The 23,191-nt window shown below is 39.0% G+C and overlaps 1 protein-coding gene across 3 annotated transcripts in view; it reads left to right on the top strand.

Annotated features, from left to right (window-relative positions):
• LOC116911384 (zona pellucida sperm-binding protein 3 receptor) overlaps window positions 1-23,191 on the top strand; it is a 51,789-nt gene that overhangs the window by 9,816 nt on the left and 18,782 nt on the right. The window contains exons 2-6 of one of the 3 annotated variants that reach the window (XM_032915335.1): window positions 473-576; window positions 1,445-1,624; window positions 4,830-4,929; window positions 22,437-22,522; window positions 22,674-22,868. In XM_032915335.1, coding sequence (XP_032771226.1) covers window positions 483-576; window positions 1,445-1,624; window positions 4,830-4,929; window positions 22,437-22,522; window positions 22,674-22,868 — 655 coding nt within the window. In that variant the 5' untranslated portion in view covers window positions 473-482. Of the gene's footprint in view, window positions 1-394; window positions 577-1,444; window positions 1,625-4,829; window positions 4,930-22,436; window positions 22,523-22,673; window positions 22,869-23,191 lie in introns of all 3 variants that reach the window. The other 2 variants (XM_032915336.1, XM_032915337.1) reach the window with 2 other exon arrangements.

Here is a 23,191-nt window from a genome sequence, read left to right on the forward strand (position 1 = left end):
CGGAATTAGTTGGTCTTCTGAGTAAGTTCCTGGTATATGTTATGCCAAAAAAAGCTATCATGGGCTGAAGAGATGGCTCAGTGGTTAAGAGTATCGACTGCTCTTCCTGAGGTCCTGAGTTCAAATCCCAGCAACCACATGGTGGCTCACAACCATCCGTAATGAGATCCGATGCCCTCTTCTGGTGTGTCTGAAGATGGCAATAGTGTACTTATATACAATAAATAAATCTTTAAAAAAAGCTATCATGTATTGTAAACATTTGATTTAGTATATTTTTATATACGCAATTATAATATCTTTGGAGATAGTTCCTATGGTTTGTTTTGTTTGGGAGGTGTGTGTGTGTGTGATGAAAAGCACAAGACCAATGACTATTGAGTTTTCTTGGCAGAAACATATTGGAAAGGCATCAAAACATGTATTCTCCACAAGATTCAGATACACTCACCGAGAGTTCTGTCCTCCACAGAAAAGGGATAATGACAGCCTGGTCCTTGCATGAGCTGTGGAAAACCTCTCATTCAACACTGTTCCAAGTGACCCTGGCCACTGTTCTGATGGCTCCTGTTCTTGGTAAGTAATTGGGGGAAGATAAGCCATATGTCACCCTATGAGTCCATCACATGCAAGCTTTAAGCAATGTCCAGTGGCTATCCTTTTTCACATCATAGGATATATTAGATGGCTGGAGATTCAGGAAAATTTGCTCTACTTTTGACAAAAGATGGTTTTCTAGGTGCTTTTGATATTCTTTTAGATTAGCCTGTGCAAGGATTTGCAAATAATCTAAATTCAAAGCAACTCTGACCAGGAATAAATATGTGTTATCTGTCTGTCTGACTGTGACAACTCCCCACTGTTTAAGTAATTATGTAGAATAGATGCAGACGGTTCCACTGGGTCATGCGGAAGGTATTTAGTTCTTTATTTAATTATTACTAGAAAAGTAGGATTAAGACTTTCTCCCCAAAGGATTCAATGGAGTAAGAACATTGTGAAGATTTTGAAAGCTCTTTTAAGACAGACGATGTATACAAATTTGAAAAGCTCCAAGTGAACATAAATGAAATGCTCCTTTCTATCCTGTCTTCCGAGACAGCTAATCTTGCATAAGGAAATATGCTTTAAAAAAACAAAAAAAAATTTTGACAGGACATATGACTATATTTCAAGTAGGCAGATGTGATCAATGATAAAATAATGAAATTGACATATTTTACTAACTAGAAGAGGGTAAGTGAAATTTCTATGCCATTGTTGTTGTTGTTATTGCCAGAGCACATACATTAATGATCGTCTATTGAGTTCATTGAGATTTGGGGTACTGAGAGTCATGATGGGAAAGACACATGCTCCATGCTCAGTAAACCTTACTACTCAAATTTTAAGATTCTGTCTCTCAAGGTACAGCTTGTGGTGTTCCTTGTAATTTGGTATCCAGGTGACTGTGGACCTCCACCCAATTTACCGTTCGCTTCTCCAATCAGCCAGTTAGATGAGGTATCCTTCCCACCTGGAGCTGTTCTGAAATATACCTGCCATCATGGCTTCAAGAGAACCAATTCAAGCCATATTACTTGTGATGAGAATGGTTCATGGGTGTATACTACTTTTTGTGCCAGTGAGTATCAACATGTATTCTCCTCTGTAATTTTTCTTCTCAAAAATTCTCATAGAAATGTAATAAATTACTCAAGTCTAAAGAAAACATTTGAATAATTTCGTATTAAAAATTAATACTACTTGGGGCTGGAGAGGTGGCTCAGCAGTTGAAAGGAGCAGACTTGAACCCCAGAACCAGTATGCATGTTCAGTTAATGTCTGTAACGTTAGCTCCTAGGCCTTTGATGTCGTCTCTCAGCTTATACATGCATTGTTGTGTGCACTGTGCACAGAAATTCATAAAACAAGTATTTTAAAGAATTAGAATTGACTACAATATTTGGAGAAAGACATTCAGCAATGTATCATATCCTATTTTTGTAACAGTAAGGATTTAAAATTTATTTTCTATTTTCTTCTGTCTGTGACCAAAGGTAAAGATTTTACATATTCATGTATAAAGTTAACCAGTATATTATGTTCCATATTATATTAATCAACTAAATGAAACCAAGTACAGGCTTTTTTTTTCTTTTTAAAGTATTTCACAAAAATTGGTAATGTATTTATTTTTATTTTTCCTCAAAATAACTATTCAATGAATCAGGACAAAACCCAAGAATTTGAATATACCAACAGAACTATCTGGAAGCAGAAGTTGAAATGAATTAAGTGGCCTTTTACCTTTATTTTATTCTTTAAATTTTGTATAGAGATACACAATATCTTAGTCGCATCTGCCCAGTCCTTTACTCTCATGCCTTTCTCCCTCCCACAACTTGTCATCTCTTCACTTTCTGTAACCCATGGAGTCCAGTTACTGCTATCTGTGTGTGCATGTGTTTGGCGCCATGGACTGGGGCACGAGAACTTACCAGTAGACACCACCCAAAGAAAAATTATTTTCCTTTTCTTAGTAGCCATCAACTGCCTCAGCTAAGAGGGAGAATAGAGAGCTCCTCTCCAACTCTATACTGGAATTTTTAATTGTCTTCATCTCATGAAGGTTGCCATAACTGTTATGAGTCTGGGTGTGCAATAGCTGTCATGACCAGAGGACAAATTTCTCGGCCCTCCTCCCTGTCCTCCAGTTCTGACATTCTTTCTGCCCTTTCTTTGCTGATGTTCCCTAAGCTTTGATGGGTCTGCTTTGATATAAATGATCTATCCATCACTGAGTACCCACACTCACTATTCTTAACACTTTGAACAGCTATGAATCTCTGCATTGATCACTATTCTCTGTATTAAGGAGCTCCTATGACCAAATTCAGGAATAGCTTAGGTTTATAGGTATAAACATGAATATTTAGAAAGCAGTTTGATAACATGACCAAACAACAACAGTCGGTTCAATCCTAGGACCTATGACCTCTATAGCCATAGACTTTTGATCAGGTTTAGAGTACCAGGAATGAATTCTCTTCTGAGAAAGAGGCCTTAGACACACTTTATCCAGATCATTCCATGGCAACCATGCTATTATTATACCAGTGGCCAAGCCTTATCTCAGAGGTCAAGTACTACAACATGTAGAATCTAGCACTGGGTAACACCACTGATGTCTTTTCTCTCCCAGTAGCCTATATAGCACATCTGGCACCATGAAGGTAGCCAACAGCAAGTTTCCTTATTTGTTTGAGATTTATTTTATATCCGGTAGCCAATGTGTGTCGTGTCTTTAGCTATAAGTTCTTACCCACTATGGTCATGGGCAACCAAGAGCAAATATGGCTCTGACCAACAACTCCCTGAGCTTGGAATTGAGATGTTGACTTAGTCACCCATGAGTTCTGGGAGCAGCATTGCTCATCCATTTGGGGTAATTCTGTTCACATGACTTTAAAAATTATACTCGCTTCCAAATTAGTGGGATGCTGTAAGGGTTCTCCATACATCCTTAGGTATGGTTAGCCCATTCTTTATCTCTCCTTTCCCTACCTGCTTGTCACCATCCCTACTTTAACCTTTAGCTCCCAGCATACCTGTTCTGGCTTGTCACGTATGTTGATTATATTTTCACTTGGGTTGAAGATCATAGGTTTGCCTTCTTCATGCACACGTCACTTTGATTAAGCTCCTTCCTGCTCCCATCACTCACTCGGTACTTGAACCTTTCTTTTCCTATTATCCTGCCTTTTTCATCACCTATCTTCTATTACCACCCCTCCTAAATGCATTCCCCAGTGGCCTTTTTCTGGTTTTCTGGCTTCCACATGCACTTCAGACTAAACAGACAAGGTAGAAGATCTGAAGCTAGCACCCGCATCTGAGAGAAGATATGCATTGTTTGTCTTTGGGAGACTGGAGTGACTTAACTCAGTATGATTTTTTTCCCCCAGTTCTATCCATTGAAGCATAAGTGTCATAACTTCATTTCCCATACAGCTGAGTAATATTTCTTGGTGTTTTTGTACCACACTTCCATTATCTCCTCATCAGTTGATAGATATCTAGGTTGATTCTGTTTCCTTGCTACTGTAAATAGAGAGGAAGTAAATGTAGTTGTGCAAGTGTTTCTGAAGTTAGATAGAAAGTGCTTTGGAGAAACTATATACCTTCATTAGAGAAAGAGTGAGTACTGTTCAGATTTTGATGTTATGCCAACAGTATCATGCTTTAGGAGGACAGGAAAGCCAATATTATAAAGATACTAAAATTTAGTTCTATGATTAGAACTAGCCACTAGAAGAAGTGGGGAATGAAAGAATAAAAAAGGCAGCTAAAAAGTCAGAAGTTTAAAAAAGCCCTAAATACCTCAAATTCCAGACCCTGCCCTCTACCTGTATTAGCTGACCATAAAGTTAGATTAAAATCTTAGAGAACAATCTTGAGAAACCGGGAGTTTCTCCTTGTGATTTTTCACTGGTATTCTTGTGAATTTCCAATGACACCACCCCTGCCCCCTTGGGTTGTGGTTTCTCCCTTTAAATACCCTTTCTCCCAGCCTCTCGGGGTCGAACTCCACTGCCCCTGCATGGGATATGAGTCTAGACCTCAGTGCACTGGTTCCTGTCAATAAACCTCATGTTTATTACAAAAAAAAAAGAAAGAATGAAAAGAAAATGCTTTGGATATATGCCTAGGTATGGATGAGTCATTTGGTCATCCTATTTCACGTTCTTTGAGAAAATCCAACTGGATTTCCAAAATTAAGTATCTCCCTCCCTCAATTTTATATCTCTTATTTCTAACCACTAATCACCAGTTTAATTTTCCTCCAGGGAAACGGTGCAAAAACCCAGGCGAGTTGGTCAATGGGAAAATAGAAATCCTGTCTGACCTTTTGGTAGGCTCAAACATAGAGTTCAGCTGCTTGGAGGGGTAAGTGAGAACAAGGCAAGTTGGAAGCAATGATTTTTCTTTTAATCAATTTTACAAGGAGTTAACACATTCATGCTTTAAAGAATAAAACTGTGTATCAATTTATAACTTGAAAAGTTCTTCCTTCTACTCAGTTCCATTTATCCACTCTTCCGGATAAATGGACAAGAAATGGCATTGACTAGTTTCTGAGTGTCTTTTCAGCATTTATTATATAAACATAACCGAGACAAATACTTTTACTAATATCTTACCCCTTTTATACAGTTATCTGACTTTATACATTATTTTGAACTTTGATTTTTTTTCCTTCTCAACTGCATTGCATTGTGCTCAATAGAGTTTTTGTTACCCAAATCTATATTTTCATATACAATGTATTTAGAGATGAGGCCTTTTGTATATCGGTTCCCCCATGCAACCCCCAAAAGAAGAGTTTGTTTCCTCTGCAAACTGATAAGCAACCAGTGCTCAACTACTGAAACACCCCAGGATCGAAGCTTCCAGCCTCCAGAGCTGGGCAAATGAGGTTTTTGTTAAAGGCACATCTTGAAGATGAACACATTCCCTAGATCCTTGATCCTCCTGTTGCATTGTCCACTCATTGCAAGTCTCTATCGTGTATGAGGGTATTGCATTAGTTTTCCATTCTTGGGGCAAAATATCCATGATTAACAATTTACAAGGAAGAATATTTTATTTTGGTCCATGACTTTTGAGGCTTCAGTTTAGAGTATCTAGGTACCATAGCCACTATGTGCTAACAATATGGAGCAAAACTGTGTACCCTGTGGTATTTTGGAAGCAAGAAGAGTGAAAAGGAGCTAGATTTCAGGGTATCCTTCAAGGGCATGGCATCATGGACTTACACACTCCTGCTAGGTTCACATTCTAAATTTCAGTCTTCTTTAGTACCTTTCTACCAGCTTGGGACCACACCCTCAATGCCTGAGCCTTTGAAGAATATTCCATAAGCCTACTACAGCAGATGAAGTTTTTCAAAATATACCAGAGCTTATCACTCTTTATTCAATGGTTCTTGAGAAGAAGCTTCTATATGTTTCTAATCTCGTGTTATAAATACAATTCTCTGATTCTCTGTTTGCTAAATGCAGATGACATGTAGATATTTCTTCAGGTTACATCTCCAGGAGTGGGTTGTTCTAAACCAGCAGTTCTCAACCCCATGAATCAGGACTCCTTTGGGAGGGTTGAGTCAGCTTCTCACAGGGTTCGCCTAAGACCATCAGAAAACATATGTATATTATAATTTATAACAGTAGCAAAATTGCAGTCATAAAGTACCAGCGAAAACAATTTTGTGATTCTGGGCTGCTATCGTAATTTTTTTAAAATAATTTTAAATCTTTTTTTATAGTCTAGTCATTATCCCCTTCCTGGTCTGCCCTCCCACATTTCCTCATCTCATCCCTCCTCCTCCATCTCCAAGAGGATGTCCCCACCCCCTCACCCCACCTCACACTGCTGGACCTTCTCATTCCCTGGGGCTTCAAGTCTCTCCAGGGATAGGTGTATCTTCTCTCACTGAGGCCAGACCAGGCAGTCCTCTGCTGTATATGTGTCAGGGGCCTCAGAACAGCTAGTGTATGCTGCCTGCTTAGTGACTCAGTGACTGAGAGATCTTGGGGGTCCAGGTTAGTTGAGATTGCTGGTTTTCCTATGGGGTCACCCTCCTCCAAAACTTCTTCTAGCCTTTCCCTCAAACACAGGGGTCCCCAACTTCAGTCCAGTAGTTGGGTATAAGTATGTGTTTCTGTCTCAGTCAGCTGCTTACTGGGCCTCTTGGAGGGCAGCCATGCTAAGCTCCTGTGTGTAAGCACATCATAGGATTAGTAATAGCGTCAAACCTTGGAGCCTCCCCTTGAGATAGATCCCAGTTTAGGCCAGGAACTAGACCTCCTTTCCCTCAGTCTCTTCTCCATTTTTGTCCCTGCATTTCTTTTAGACTGTAGAATGACAACCCCATCCCTCTACTTGATGCTCTGTCTATATACTGGAGGTGGACTCTACGAGTTCCCTCTCCCCAATGTTGGGCATTTTATCTAAAGTCCCTCCCTTGAGTCCTGAATGTATATCTCACCTCCCAGGTTTCTGGTACATTCTAGAGGGTCCCCCCACCTCCCACCTCCTGAGGTTGGCTGTTTCCATTCATTCTGCTAGCCCTTGGGGTTTCACTCCTGTTCTTCCCTCCCCAATAACTGATCATATTCCCCTTTTTCCTTCCACCTCCCTCTCCTTCCCAGGTGCCTACCTCCTTCTGACCCCCGTAATTGCTTTCTTCTCCCTCCCAAGTGGGATGGAGGCATCCTCACTTGGGCCCATTTGCTTGTTCCTCCTTGAGTTCTGTGGACTGTATACTGGGTGTTCTGTACTTTTTTGGGTAATATTCACTTATTAGTGAGTACATACCATGCATGTCCTTTTGAGTCTGAGTTACCTCACTCAGGATGATATTTTCTGGTTCCATCCATTTGCCTGAAAAACTCATGATATCCTTGTTCTTCATAGACGAATAGTATGTCATTGTGTAAATGAACCACATTTTCTGTACCCATTCTTCTGTCGTGGGATATCTGTGTTGTTTCCAGATTCTGGCTATCGCAAATAAGGCCACCATGAACTTAGTGGAACATGTGCTCCTTTGGTATGGTGGGGCATATTTTTGGGCATAGTCCCAAAAATGGTATAGCTTGTTCTTTAGGTAGAACTATTTCCAATTTTCTGAGTAACCTCCAGATTGATTTCCAGAGTGGTTGTACCAGTTTGCAATACTGCCAGCAATAGAGGAGTGTTTCTCTTTCTCCACATCCTCACCAACATGTGCTGCCACCTGAATTTTTTATCTTAGCCATTCTGATGGGTGTAAGGTGAAATCTCAGGGTCATTTTGATTTGCATTTCCCTGATGACTAAGGACTTTGAACATTTCTTTAAGTGGATCTTGGACACTTGAAATCCTCTGTTGTGAATTCTCTGTTTAGTTCTATCCCTGCTTTTTGATTGGGTTGTTTGGTTTTTTGTAAGTTAGTTTCTTGAGTTCTTTATATGTATGTTGACTATTAGCCTTCTATTGGATGTGGGGATAGTGAAGATTTTTCCCCAAACTATAATTTGTCGATTTATCCTATTGACTATGTCCTTTGCCTTACAGAAGCTTTTTAGTTTCATGAGGTCCCATTTATCAATTCTTGATCTTAGATCCTGAGCCATCGGAGTTCTGTTTAGGAAATCCCTCCCACCCTGTACCAGTGAGTTCGAGGCTCTTTCCCACTACTTCTAGATTCAGTGTATCTGGTTTTATGTTAAGGTCCTTGATCTGCTTGGACTTGAGCTTTGTGCAAGGTAACATATATGGGTCTATTTTCATTTTTTTACATACAGACTGCTAGTTAGACCAGCACCATTTATTGAAGGTGCTTTCTTTTTCCCATTGTATATTTTCGGCTCTTTGTCAAAGATCGTGTCTGAAGATCTAGTGTCCGTAAATGTGTGGGTTTATTTCTGGGTCTTCAATTCTATTCCATTGACCAGCATGTCTGTCTCTGTACCAGTACCATGCAGTTTGTATCAGTATTGCTTTGTAGTACAGCTTGAGCTCAGGGATAATGATTCTCCCAGAAGTTCTTTTATTGTTAAGAATTGTTTTCTCTATCCTGAGTTTTTTGCTTTTCCATATGAAATTGAGAATTGCTCTTTTCATGTCTTTGAAGAATTGTGTTGGAATTTTGATGGATATCACATTGAATCTGTAGACTGCTTTTGGTAGAATGGCCATTTTTACTATGTTTCTTCTACCAATCCATGAGCATGGGAAATTTCTCCACTTTCTGAAGCCTTCTTCAATTTCTTTCCTGGAAGACTTGAAGTTCTTGTCTTACAGATCTTCAATTGTTTGGTTAGAGTTATCCTGAGATATTTTATATTATTTGTTACTATTGTGAAGGGTGTTGTTTCCCTATTTTCTTTCTCAGCCCATTTATCATTTCCTTTATTTTACCATATAATGAAGGCTACTGATTTATTTGAGTTAATTTTATAATCCAACCAGTTTGCTGAAATTGTTTATCAGCTATAGAAGTTCTCTGGTAGAATTTTTGGGGTCACTTATGTATACCATCATATCATTTGCAAATAGTGATACCTTGACTTCCTCTTTGCCAATTTGTATCCCCTTGACCTCCTTTTCTAGTCTGATTGCTCTGGCTAGAACTTCAAGTACTATATTAAATAGATAATGGGGAGAGTGGGCATCCTTGTATTATCCCTGATTTTAGTGGGATTGCTTCAAGTATCTCTGCATTTAATTTGATATTGGCTGTTGGTTTGCTGTATATTGCTTTTATTATGTTTAAGTATGAGCTGTGAAATCTTTTTAACATGAAGGGGTATTGTATTTTGTCAAATGCTTTTTCAGCATCTAATGAGATGATCATGCAATATTTTTCTTTGAGTTTGTTTATATAGTTTTCTTGTGTGTGTGTATATATATATACACACACACAAAGAAATCCATTAACATATATACATATGTTAATGGATTTTCATATGTTGAACCAACCTTGCGTCTCTGGAAAGAATCCTACTTGATCATGGTGAAAGATGGTTTTGATGTGTTCTTGGATTTGGTTTGCTAGACTTTTATTGAGCATTTTTGCATCAATATTCATTAGCAAAATTGGTCTGAAGTTCTCTCTCTTTGTTGGGTCTTCATGTGGTATAGGTATCAGAGTAAGTGTGGTTTCATAGAATGAATTAGACAATGTTCCTTCTGTTTATATTTTATGGGATAGTTTGAGGAGTGTTGGTATTAGCTCTTCTTTGAAAGTCTGGTAGAATTCTGCACTAAAGCCATCTGTCCCTAAGCTTTTGGGTGGGAGGTTTTTAATGACTTCTTCTATTTCCTTAGGGGATACACCATCATAATTGTTAAGTTTTTGTCTTCAATACTCACCTTTCCTTCTTTTCTTACTGACTTTTGCTATTTTCTGACATTCTGTGTCTACAACTATCATTTCAAGAATGTTCTATACATGGAATCACAGAGTGTATAACATTTTGAGATTGCTTTTAATATTTAGAATAATTCTCTGGACATCCCACAAAGTAATGCTTGTCTGTAATTTTCCCTGTCTTAATACTGAGACAGTATTTTACAGTCTAGAATGTGCTTCACTCTCTGCCTATTGATGGGCACATGAGTTGTTTCCCATCATCTTTAATAAAGAAAGCTTTGTAATTACTTATGGATAGATGTGGAGGAGAGGTGTTGAACTTGGATATTCCATCTCCTGACTGTAATTAATAGGTTAACAATTTAATATTTAACTTTTAAAAGAACTTGCCCACTTTCTAAAGTGAATGTGCCATTTTACATTTTTCCTGACAATGAATGAGTCACCTTTATTATCCACACCAGCATTTAGTAGTCCTGCCGTATTTATTTGTTATGGTGTTACAATGTTACCTGACTTTCTGTGTGAGGTAGTGATTTTGAACCTGTTTTCCTCTGCTAGGCTATCTACTGTGTGGATACTTCAGTAAATCTCTTGCTAATGCGAGTATTTGATGCTTTCCTTTTATGCTTAGAATTCTTTGAATATTCTAGATTCTAGCCCATCACTGAATATGTGCAATGGAAAGTTTCCTTCCTCGCTGCAACTTTTTTTCATCTTCATCACAAGACTTATTTTTTTTTAGCAAATAAGAAGATTTTAATTTTGGTGAGATCCAGTTCAGCAATGTTTCTTTTAAGAAATATGGTTTTAGTGTCAATTATAAATTCTCCCTCGTCAGACCTACTTTCCAGAAGGTCCTAAGGCACAAGCTGCCAGGCTCTTGAGCCATATTGAGAATCCTATACAGGAAACCAGGAGTAATCCCAGCACTATGTGGACAAAACTTATCATGTACTTCAGGGAGCTGTTGCCCCTGCCCAGAGCTACAGAACAGAGCTCTGGTCCACCACCTTCTGGGTCCAAAGGTGTACTTGTGGCTCTCCCTAGATATTTATTGTTTGTTCTAAACATCTTATAGGCTTGAATTATATATTTAAGTTTATGATGATAATTTTTGGAAAAGTTCGTTGCAGTAAATCTCTGACCCAAATAAGCCCATGCAAGGAAAACACAACACAATTAATATGAATACAAGCTGCGTGCCTAGATTGGGCAGATCTACCACTGCACTACTCTATTCCCCAGCTATGAGATCCTTATAACTTGTGCTTCAGCTCCGTTTTCCTTCTACCTCTTCCTATTCAGTCTTCCTCTCTCTCCTCCTCCTCATTATCCCCCTCCTCCTTTCTCTCCCTCTTTATCTAAAACCTTTTGCTCCACCTTTCCCTTCCACTGCCCAATCACCAGCTCTAGCCTTCATGTTACAAGTTAAAATGAGGAGAAGGGTCACATGAAGTCACCTGAGTATGTGGTTCACTCGTCATCCGAGGTAGCTCTTCTTGGGGAAGTAGAATTAGTATCAAAATATGAACAGCACCAGGGCAATCCATAACAGAAATTGGTAAAAATTGGTATTATGGAGTCCCCCTCCTGAAAAGTCATGGATTTCATTATGATGATTTCATGCATATTTGTACCTATATCTTTTCCTAATATGTCTCCAGGACCAACATATTAGAAGGAGAGACCTTAGTGCTGCATGCCCCCCCCCAAATAAATGTAGAAAATGCTTTTAAAAAGTCAATATTTTGGCACTGAAGCTGCAGACCCCCTGCGCCTGAGACACCGCTGGAACCTAAAGGGACTGGATTAACAGCTCTCTGCACCCAAATCCCGTGGGAGGGAGAGCTAAACCTTCAGAGAGACAGACAAGCCTGGGAAGCCAGAAGAGACTATACTCTGCCCACATTTCTGACGCCAGAGGAAAACACCAAACGCCATCTGGGACCTCGGTGCATGGGGCTCCCAGAAAGGGCGGCGCAGGCCCTCCTGGTTGCTGCCCTAATGGAGAGCTCATAATCAACACCCCACAAGCAAACTTGAGCCTCGGGACCACAGGTAAGACCAACCTTTCTGCTCCAAACGACCTGACTGGTGGTCTCAGGAAACACAAAGGCAAAATTCCTCTAGGACCAGACACTTCCGGTTTTTAGCTGGATTCCAAACTTCGCTGAGCCCTGCCCTCAGCTCACTGCTCCCGAACCCCGTGGGAGAGAGAGCTCACTGCCCGGACAGGTGGGCACTCCTGAGACTACAAAGCGGAAGAGACGACCAATACTGCCCACCCCTGCCCACATCCCTGGCCCAAGAGGAAACTGTATATGGCCTCTGGGAAACGGTAGATAGGTGCACTGGAGCTGCAGACCACCTGCGCCCAAGACACCTCCAGAACCTAAAGGGACTGGATTAACAGCTCTCTGCACCCAAATCCCGTGGAAGGGAGAGCTAAACCTTCAGAGAGGCAGATAAGCCTGGGAAGCCAGAAGAGACTACACTCGGTCTACATTTCTGACTCACAGGAACACACAGGAACTCTTCAGGCCCACAGGAACAGCTGAAGACCTGTAGACAGGAAAAACTACAGGCCCGAAAGCAGAACAGTCTGTTCCCATAACTGGCTGAAAGAAAACAGGAAAACAGGTCTACAACACTTCTGTCACACAGGCTTATTTATAGGACAGTCTAGCCACTATCAGAAATAGCAGAACAAAGTAACACCAGAGATATTCTGATGGCGAGGGGCAAGCACAGGAACCCAAGCAATAGAAACCAAGACTACATGGCATCATCGGAGCCCAATTCTCCCACCAAAGCAAACACTGAATATCCAAACACACCAGAAAAGCAAGATCTAGATTTAAAATCATATTTGATCATGATGCTGGAGGACTTCAAGAAAGACATGAAGAACTCCCTTAGAGAAATGCAGGAAAACATAAATAAACAAGTAGAAGCCTATAGAGAGGAATCACAAAAATCCCTGAAAGAATTCCAGGAAAACACAATCAAACAATTGAAGGAATTAAAAATGGAAATAGAAGCAATCAAGAAAGAACACAGGGAAACAACCCTGGATATAGAAAACCAAAGGAAGAGACAAGGAGCCGTAGATACAAGCATCACCAATAGAATATAAGAGATAGAAAAGAGAATCTCAGGAGCAGAAGATTCCATAGAAATCATCGACACAACTGTCAAAGATAATGTAAAACGGAAAAAGCTATTGGTCCAAAACATACAGGAAATCCAGGACTCAATGAGAAGATCAAACCTAAGGATAATAGGTATAGAAGAGAGTGAAGACTCCCACCTCAAAGGACCAGTAAATATCTTCAACAAAATCATAGAAGAAAACTTCCCTAACCTAAAGAAAGAGATGCCCATAAGCATACAAGAAGCCTACAGAACTCCAAATAGATTGGACCAGAAAAGAAACTCCTCCCATCACATAATAGTCAAAACACAAAATGCACAAAAAAAGAAAGAATATTAAAAGCAATAAGGGGAAAAGGTCAAGTAACATATAAAGGCAGACCTATAAGAATCACACCAGACTTCTCCCAGAGACTATGAAGGCCAGAAGATCCTGGACTGATGTCATACAGACCCTAAGAGAACACAAATGCCAGCCCAGGCTACTGTATCCTGCAAAACTCTCAATTAACATAGATGGAGAAACCAAGATATTCCATGACAAAACCAAATTTACACAATATCTTTCTTCAAATCCAGCACTACAAAGAATAATAAATAGTAAAGCCCAACATAAGGAGGCAAGCTACACCCTAGAAAAAGCAAGAAACTAAACGTCTTGGCAACAAAACAAGGAGAAGAAAAGCACACAAACATAGCCTCACATCCAAATATGAATGTAACAGGAAGCAATAAACACTATTCCTTAATATCTCTCAACATCAATGGTCTCAACTCCCCAATAAAAAGACATAGATTAACAAACTGGATACGCAATGAGTACCCTGCATTCTGCTGCCTACAGGAAACACACCTCAGAGACAAAAACAGACACTACCTCAGAGTGAAAGGCTGGAAAACAACTTTCCAAGCAAATGGTCGGAAGAAGCAAGCTGGAGTAGCCATTCTAATATCGAATAAAATCAATTTTCAACTAAAAGTCATCAAAAAAAGATAAGGAAGGATACTTCATATTCATCAAAGGAAAAATCCACCAAGATGAATTCTCAATCCTAAATATCTATGCTCCAAATACAAGGGCACCTACATACATAAAAAAAAAAAACCTTACTAAAGCTCAAAACACACATTGCTCCTCACACAATAATAGTAGGAGATTTCAACACCCCACTCTCATCAATGGACAGGTCATGGAAACAGAAATTAAACAGAGACGTAGACAGACTAAGAGAAGTCGTGAACCAAATGGACTTAACAGATATTTATAGAACATTCTATCCTAAAGCAAAAGGATATACATCCTTCTCAGCACCTCATGGTACTTTCTCCAAAATTGACCATATAATTGGTCAAAAAACAGGCCTCAACAGATATAGATAGATAGAAATAATCCCATGTGTCCTATCAGACCACCATGGCCTAAAGCTGGTCTTCAATAACAATAAGGGAAGAACGCCCACATATACGTGGAAATTGAACAATGCTCTACTCAACGATAACCTGGTCAAGGAAGAAATAAAGAAAGAAATTAAAGAGTTCTTAGAATTTAAAGAAAATGAAGGTACAACATACCCAAACTTATGGGACACAATGAAAGCTGTGCTAAGAGGAAAACTCATAGCTCTGAGTGCCTGCAGAAAGAAACAGGAGAGAGCATATGTCACCAGCTTGACAGCACAGCTAAAAGCTCTAGAAAAAAAGAAGCAAATACACCCAGGAGGAGTAGAAGGCAGGAAATAATCAAACTCAGAGCTGAAATCAACCAAGTAGAAACAAAAAGGACCATAGAAAGAATCAACAGAACCAAAAGTTGGTTCTTTGAGAAAATCAACAAGATAGATAAACCCTTAGCCAGACTAACGAGAGGACACAGAGAGTGTGTCCAAATTAACAAAATCAGAAATGAAAAGGAGACAGATTCAGAGGAAATTCAAAAAATCATCAGATCTTACTATAAAAGCCTATATTCAACAAAACTTGAAAATCTGCAGGAAATGGACAATTTCCTAGAGAGATACCAGGTACCGAAGTTAAATCAGGAACAGATAAACCAGTTAAACAACCCCATAACTCCTAACGAAATAGAAGCAGTCATTAAAGATCTCTCAACCAAAAAGAGCCCAGGTCCAGACAGGTTTAGTGCAGAATTCTATCAGACCTTCATAGAAGACCTCATACCAATACTATCCAAACTATTCCACAAAATTGAAACAGATGGAACACTACCGAATTCCTTCTATGAAGCCACAATTACTCTTATACCTAAACCACACAAAGACCCAACAAAGAAAGAGAACTTCAGACCAATTTCCCTTATGAATATCGACGCAAAAATATTCAATAAAATTCTGGCAAACTGAATCCAAGAACACATCAAAACAATCATCCACCATGATCAAGTAGGCTTCATCCCAGGCATGCAGGGATGGTTTAATATACGGAAAACCATCAACGTGATCCATTATATAAACAAACTGAAAGAACAAAACCACATGATCATTTCATTAGATGCTGAGAAAGCATTTGACAAAATCCAACACCCCTTCATGATAAAAGTCCTGGAAAGAATAGGAATTCAAGACACATACCTAAACATAGTAAAAGCCATATATAGCAAACCAGTTGCTAACATTAAACTAAATGGAGAAAAACTTGAAGCAATCCCTCTAAAATCAGGAACTAGACAAGGCTGCCCACTCTCTCCCTACTTATTCAATATAGTTCTTGAAGTTCTAGCCAGAGCAATCAGACAACAAAAGGAGATCAAGGGGATACAGATTGGAAAAGAAGAAGTCAAAATATCACTATTTGCAGATGATATGATAGTATATTTAAGTGATCCCAAAAGTTCCACCAGAGAACTACTAAAGCTGATAAATAACTTCAGCAAAGTGGCTGGTATAAAATTAACTCAAATAAATCAGTAGCCTTCCTCTACACAAAAGAGAAACAAGCTGAGAAAGAAATTAGGGAAACGACACCCTTCATAATAGTCCCAAATAATATAAAGTAACCCGGAATGACTTTAACCAAGCAAGTAAAAGATCTCTACAATAAGAACTTCAAGCCTCTGAAGAAAGAAATTGAAGAAGACCTCAGAAGATGGAAAGATCTCTCATGCTCATGGATTGGCAGGATTAATATAGTAAAAATGGCCATTTTACCAAAAGCAATCTACAGATTCAGTGCAATCCCCTATCAAAATGACAATCCAATTCTTCAAAGAGTTAGACAGAACAATTTGCAAATTCATCTGGAATAACAAAAAACCCAGGATAGCTAAAACTATCCTCAACAATAAAAGGACTTTAGGGGGAATCACTATCCCTGAACTCAAGCAGTATTACAGAGCAATAGTGATGAAAACTGCATGGTATTGGTACAGAGACAGACAGATAGACCAATTGAAGACCCAGAAATGAACCCACACACCTATGGTCACTTTATTTTTGACAAAGGAGCCAAAACCCTCCAATGGAAAAAAGATAGCATTTTCAGCAAATGGTGCTGGTTCAACTGGAGGTCAACATGTAGAAGAATGCAGATCGATCCATGCTTATCACCCTGTACAAAGCTTAAGTCCAAGTGGATCAAGGACCTCCAAATCAAACCAGATACACTCAAACTAATAGAAGAAAAAGTGGGGAAGCATCTTGAACACATGGGCACTGGAGAAAATTTCCTGAACAAAACACCAATGGCTTATGCTCTAAGATCAAGAATCGACAAATGGGATCTCATAAAACTGCAAAGCTTGTAAAGCAAAGGACACTGTGGTTAGGACAAAACGGCAACCAACAGATAGGGAAAAGATCTTTACTAATACTACAACAGATAGAGGGCTTATATCCAAAATATGCAAAGAACTCAAGAAGTTAGACCTCAGGGAGTCAAATAACCCTATTAAAAAATGGAGTTCAGAGCTAAACAAAGAATTCACAGCTGAGGAATGTTGAATGACTGAGAAACACCTAAAGGAATGTTCAACATCTTTAGTCATAAGGGAAATGCAAATCAAAACAACCCTGAGATTTCACCTCACACCAATGAGAATGGCTAATATCAAAAACTCAGGTGTCAGCAAATGCTGGTGAGGATGTGGAGAAAGAGGAACACTCCTCCATTGTTGGTGGGATTGCAGACTGGTACACCCATTCTGGAAATCAGTCTGGAGGTTCCTCAGAAAATTGGACATTGAACTACCTGAGGACCCAGCTATACCTCTCTTGGGCATATACCCAAAAGATGCCCCAACATATAAAAAAGACACGTGCTCCACAATGTTCATAGCAGTCTTATTTATAATAGCCAGAAGCTGGAAAGAACCCAGATGCCCTTCAACAGAGGAATGGATACAGAAAATGTGGTACATCTACACAATGGAATATTACTTAGCTATCAAAAACAATGCCTTTATGAAATTCATAGGCAAATGGATGGATCTGGAAAATATCATCCTGAGTGAGGTAACCCAATCACAGAAAAACACACATGGTATGCACTCATTGATAAGTGGCTATTAGCCCACATGCTTGAATTGCCCTAGATGCACAGAACACATGAGACTCAAGACTGATGATCAAAATGTGAATGTTTCACTCCTTCTTTAGAAGGGGAACAAGAATACCCTTGGCAGGGAATAGGGAGGCAAAGTTTAAAACAGAGGCAGAAGGAACACTCATTCAGAGCCTGCCCCACATGTGGCCCATACATATACAGCCACCCAATTAGACAAGATGGATGAAGCAATGAAGTGCAGGCTGACAGGAACCGGATGTAGATCTCTCCTGAGAGACACAGCCAGAATACAGCAAATACATAGGCGAATGCCAGCAGCAAACCACTGAACTGAGAACGGGACCCCCATTGAAGGAATCAGAGAAAGGACTGAAAGAGCTTGAAGGGGTTCGAGACCCCTTATGAACAACAATGCCAACCAACCAGAGCTTCCAGGGACTAAGCCACTACCCAAAGACTATACATGGACTGATCCTGGGCTCCAACCTCATAGGTAGCAATGAATGGCCCAGTGGAAGGGGAAGCCCTTGGTCCTGCCAAGACTGAACCCCGAGTGAACGTAATTGTTGGGGGGAGGGCGGTAATGGGGGGAGGATGAAGAGGGGAACACCCATTTAGAGGAGGAGGGGTTAGGGGGATGTTTGCCCGGAAACCGGGAAAGGGAATAACATTCGAAATGTAAATAAGAAATATTCAAGTTATTTTAAAAAAGTCAATATTTATTCTAATATTGTAAGAAAAAGTCTTTTAAAATAACACCTTAACTTTCAAATATATTTGGGTCTACTTTGAGGAATTTTATTCCATAATTCTAGTCTGTTTAAATATTCATACACTAAGTTCCTTGCTTTTTATTTTATTTTATATTTTCATATTTCTTCCTTGACCAAGTTATCATTGAGAAGAGCATTGTTCAACTTCCATGTGAATGTGGGCTTTCTTTCATTTTTGTTGTTATTGAAGCCTTAGTCCTTGGTGATCTGATAGGATGCATGGTATTATTTCAATCTTCTTGTATCTGCTGAGGCCTGCTTTGTGACCGATTGTATGATCAGTTTTGGAGAAGGTACACTGAGGTGCTGAGAAGACATTATATTCTTTTGTTTTAGGATGAAATGTTCTATAGATATCTGTCAAATCCATTAGGTTCATAATTTCTGTTAGCTTCTCCATGTCTCTGTTTAGTTTCTGTTTCCATGATCTGTCTATTGCTGAAAATGGGGTGTTGAAGTCTCCCACGATTATTGTGTGAGGTGCAATGTGTGCTTTGAACTTCAGTAAGGTTTCTTTTATGAATGTAGGTGCCATTGCATTTGGAGCATAGATATTCAGGATGGAGAGTTCATCTTGCTAGATTTTTCTTTTGATGAATACAAAGTATCCTTCCTTATCTTTTCTGATAACTTATGGTTGAAAATCAATTTTATTCGATATTAGAATGGCTACCAGCATGTTTCCTGGGAGCATTTGCTGAAAAAAAAAATTGTTTCCAGCCTTTTACTCTGAGGTAGTGTCCTTCTTTGTCTCTGAGGTGTGTTTCCTGTATGCAGCAAAATGCTGGGTCCTGTTTGCATATCCAGTCTGTTAATCTGTGTCTTTTTATTGGGGAATTGAGTCCATTGATGTTGAGAAATACTAAGGAATAGTGATTGTTGCTTCCCGTTATTTTTGTTGTTAGAGGTGGAATTCTGTTTGTTGCAAGATTATTACTTTCTTGCTTTTTCTAGGGCATAGTTTCCCTCCTTTTGTTGGAGTTTTCCATCTATTTTCCTTTGTAGGCCTGGATTTGTGGAAAGATATTGTGTAAATTTGGTTTTTCATGTAATATCTTGGTTTCTACATCTATGGTTTTGCTGGATATAGTAACCTAGTCTGGCATTTGTGTTCTCTTAGGGTCTGTATGACATCTGCCCAGGATCTTCTGGCTTTCATAATCTCTGGTGAGAAGTCTGGTGTAATTCTGATAGGTCTGCCTTTATATGTTATTTGACCTTTTTTCCTTACTCCTTTTAATATTATTTCTTTGTTTTGTGCATTTGGTGTTTTGACTATTATGTGACAGGTGGAATTTTTTCTGGTCCAATATATTTGGAGTTCTGTATGTAAGCTTCTTGTATACATATGGGCATCTTTTTCTTTAGATTAGGGAAGCTTTCTTTTATAATTTTGTTGAATATATTTACTGGACCTTTAAGTTGGGAACCTTCATTCTCTTCTATACCTATTATTCTTAAGTTTGATCTTCTCATTGTGTCCTAGATTTTCTGGATATTTTGGGTTAGGAGCGTTTTGTGTTTTATGTTTTCTTTGCTTGTTGTGTCAATGTTTTCTATGGCATCTTTTGCCCCTGAGATTCTCTCTTGTATTTTTTGTTTTCTGTTGGTGATGCTTGTATCTGTGACTCCTGATCTTCTTCTCTAGGTTTTATATCTTCAGGGTTGTCTCTCTTTGTGATTTCTTTATTGTTTCTATTTCCATTTTTAGGTCATGAATGGTTTCATTCAATTCTTTCAACTGTTTGGTTGTGTTTTCCTGTAATTCTTTAAGAGATTTTTTGTGTTTCCTCTTTAAGGGCTTCTACTTATTTACCTGTGTTGTCCTCTGTTTCTTTAAGGGAGTTAATTATGTCCTTCCTAAAGTCTTCTAGCATCATCATGAGATGTGATTTTAAATCCAAATCTTTCTTTTATGGTGTGTTTGGCTATTTAGTATTTTCATTGGTGAGAGAACTGGGTTCTGATGATGCCAAGTAGTCTTGGTTTCTGTTGCTTATGTTTCTGTGCTTGCCTCTCGCCATCAGGTTTTCTCTGTTGTTAGCTGGTCTCACTGTCTCTGACAGTGGCTTGACCCTTCTGTAAGCCTGTGTGTTAGCACTCCTCAAGACTGGCTTTCTTCCAGCAGGATCTGGGTACAGAGAGCTCTGTCACAGGGTCAGCTCCTGGCATAGGCAGAAACTAGAAGGATCCTGCCCAGACTGTTCCTGGGTTCCTGTGTCCTGAGGGCTCCATACTGGTCCCTTGGAGCAGAAGTCTCAATGTAGTTTTAATTTGTATTTATCTGATTGTTTATGTTGTTGGATATTTTTCTCATGTTTATTGGCCCAGCTTCTTTTCATATAGACTTTATTCTTCTTGGTTTAAGGCTTCATCCTCATGAATCATGATTATTTCCTTATGCAGATATACAAATAATTTACTGTGTCTTGTGACTATGAGGGGTAGGCATGCATGTTCAATTTATAATAATCTATTATAGAATTGTCTGTCCTACATTTAAACCTTTTTATTCTCAAAGTAAGCTTATTTGGTTATAGTACACTTTTCTTTCAAAGCATTTCTCCATTCTGATGGATAAAATTTTATTCATAAACTTTTCACTGATATTCAGGGTAAATGGACATTTCAGTGTTGTAGAATGTGTAGAGCTTGTCAAGAGAAAACATATTATGCTAACAAGTATAAAGTAAATGGTTTATAATGGTATGCCAAGCTTTAAAACCAGAAAATTTAAATCAAATAAAAAACCCGTTTACATTAGTGATATACCTTGATCATGTACTACAAGCAAAATCCTTAAATTCCAGTGAACCATCCATTTGTTATATACTTGTTTGAAACTTTTTATTAAACACATTTATATAATAAGCAAACTATTAAGAGTCTGGGTGCAGCCTAGCATTCAGATTGAGCAGCAGGCCAGTCACTACTGTTCCCATGGACAACTACAGGTGCATCTGAGTACAAGTGATCCTGCATGAAGGTAGAAGGCTCCTCAGGCAACCTCATGAACATGTATGCCTTTCCGATTGGCAATAGACTGAGGACGCACTTGATGGTCTGCAACTCCTTCTGATGGCTCAACTCACACAAGAAAATCATGAACACTGTTTCTGTCAAGGTGGCAGAGGGAAGAGGACAAAGGTCTCTATCCATAGCCCAGACCATACTGTGAATGATTCACTTGGAGAAGGGCTTCTAGGTTAATTCTGGAATGTATTTGTGAAAGTGGTTGAATGGGTTGGCTGAATTTTGGGCTCTCACAGTCATGGTAGTAAAGAAAGAATTTCCTAATTAGCTACAATTATCTTTATGCTTGCTTCAGAAAAGGATGATTATCATGGGGTTGTCAAGTGGCTCCCTGATGCCTCACTACTTTTGCATGTGGTAGGCCCTGATTTTCACTTTCAGCACAACAATAAATAAATAATGAGGAAAAGAAGGAAGGAAGCAACAAAGGAAGGAAGAAAAGTAGGAAGGAAGGGAGAAAAAGGAAGAAAGAACAAAACAAGCCACAAGATAGATTAGGGGTGTTTTGAACCTCTTGTGCATGGCTTCTTAGTGATTTTGCTCCTGCCTTTCACTGCAGTGTAATGAAACCACAAAGGAATGAGAACTATGTGCACATACACATCAAACTATGCTTTGAGGACCAAGTAAGTTCTAATGTGTGGGAGATTTTTCAAGTATTTGTTTAGAGAAAAAGAGTTACATTGTTTCTGAGTTTCTAGTAAGTTGCATTTAGTTTAGAAATAATTATAGCTTCAGAATTATATGTGTTGTTTTTGTTGTTTGCATTATACAACACTTATAAAACTTAATAAACTGTTATAAATGGAGGGAAGAAGTTTTAGGATGAGAAAATGATCTCCAGCTTGATACGGTGAAATTCAACTTCAAGCTGACTCTAATGGTAATTAGTAATCACTAGAACAATCCCTTGTTGTATTTTAAAATGATGAGTAAAATTATATTCATTCAGAATTATTATTCAGAATGAATAATATTCATTCAGAATTTGTATCTAATTGCTATTAGAGTAAACCGCAGTAAGATCTCAGACAAACTCTTGACCTGTCTTTCAGCTATCTTCTGATTGGCTCAGCAACTAGCCGGTGTGAGGTCCAAGGTAAAGGAGTTAACTGGAGTGATTCTCTCCCAGAATGTGTAAGTAAGTAAAGATTCCTTCTGACATGATAATATGACACTTAGTCTGTATTACACACCATTTAAATCTCTCTTGCTTCCCGGACCCACCATTAGACAGAATTTTAGATTCACAATGATACCCTTACTCCTTTCTCTTCCCTTACTCATCAAAGTTGCCACATGTGAGCCCCCTCCAGTCATCAACAATGGGAAGCACAGTGGTAGAGAGGAAGACCTGTACACATACGGCTCCATGGTCATCTACAGTTGTGATCCCAGCTATACACTCTTTGGCAATGCCTCCATTGTCTGCACTCTGGTGAACAAAACAGTAGGTGTTTGGAGTCCACACCCTCCTGCCTGTGAAAGTAAGTTCTTCTTTAAACTGTTCTCATTTATTCATAGGAATAAGGTGCATGCCACTGGAGGAGTGACAGTAGTTAAATACAACTAATGGTTGCAATAATGAAGTAATTCATTTGTTCAGGCGTCACACTATAGTCTTTGGAAGGGTACAGACTAGGTGACAATAATCCACATTACAATCTTGTTGTTTTGTAGGAAAAGCTTTCTGTAAGATCTTCCTCACTGCATTGTTACCCCAGGAAACTTCTCACAAAAGTTTACATTTGTATGGTAGGCAGCTTTGTTTAGATGATCCTCATGCCTCTCTGGCAAAATCGTCCACAAT

The sequence above is a fragment of the Rattus rattus genome, chromosome 10 (genome assembly GCF_011064425.1).
Source record: "Rattus rattus isolate New Zealand chromosome 10, Rrattus_CSIRO_v1, whole genome shotgun sequence".
Classification (NCBI taxonomy): domain Eukaryota; kingdom Metazoa; phylum Chordata; class Mammalia; order Rodentia; family Muridae; genus Rattus; species Rattus rattus.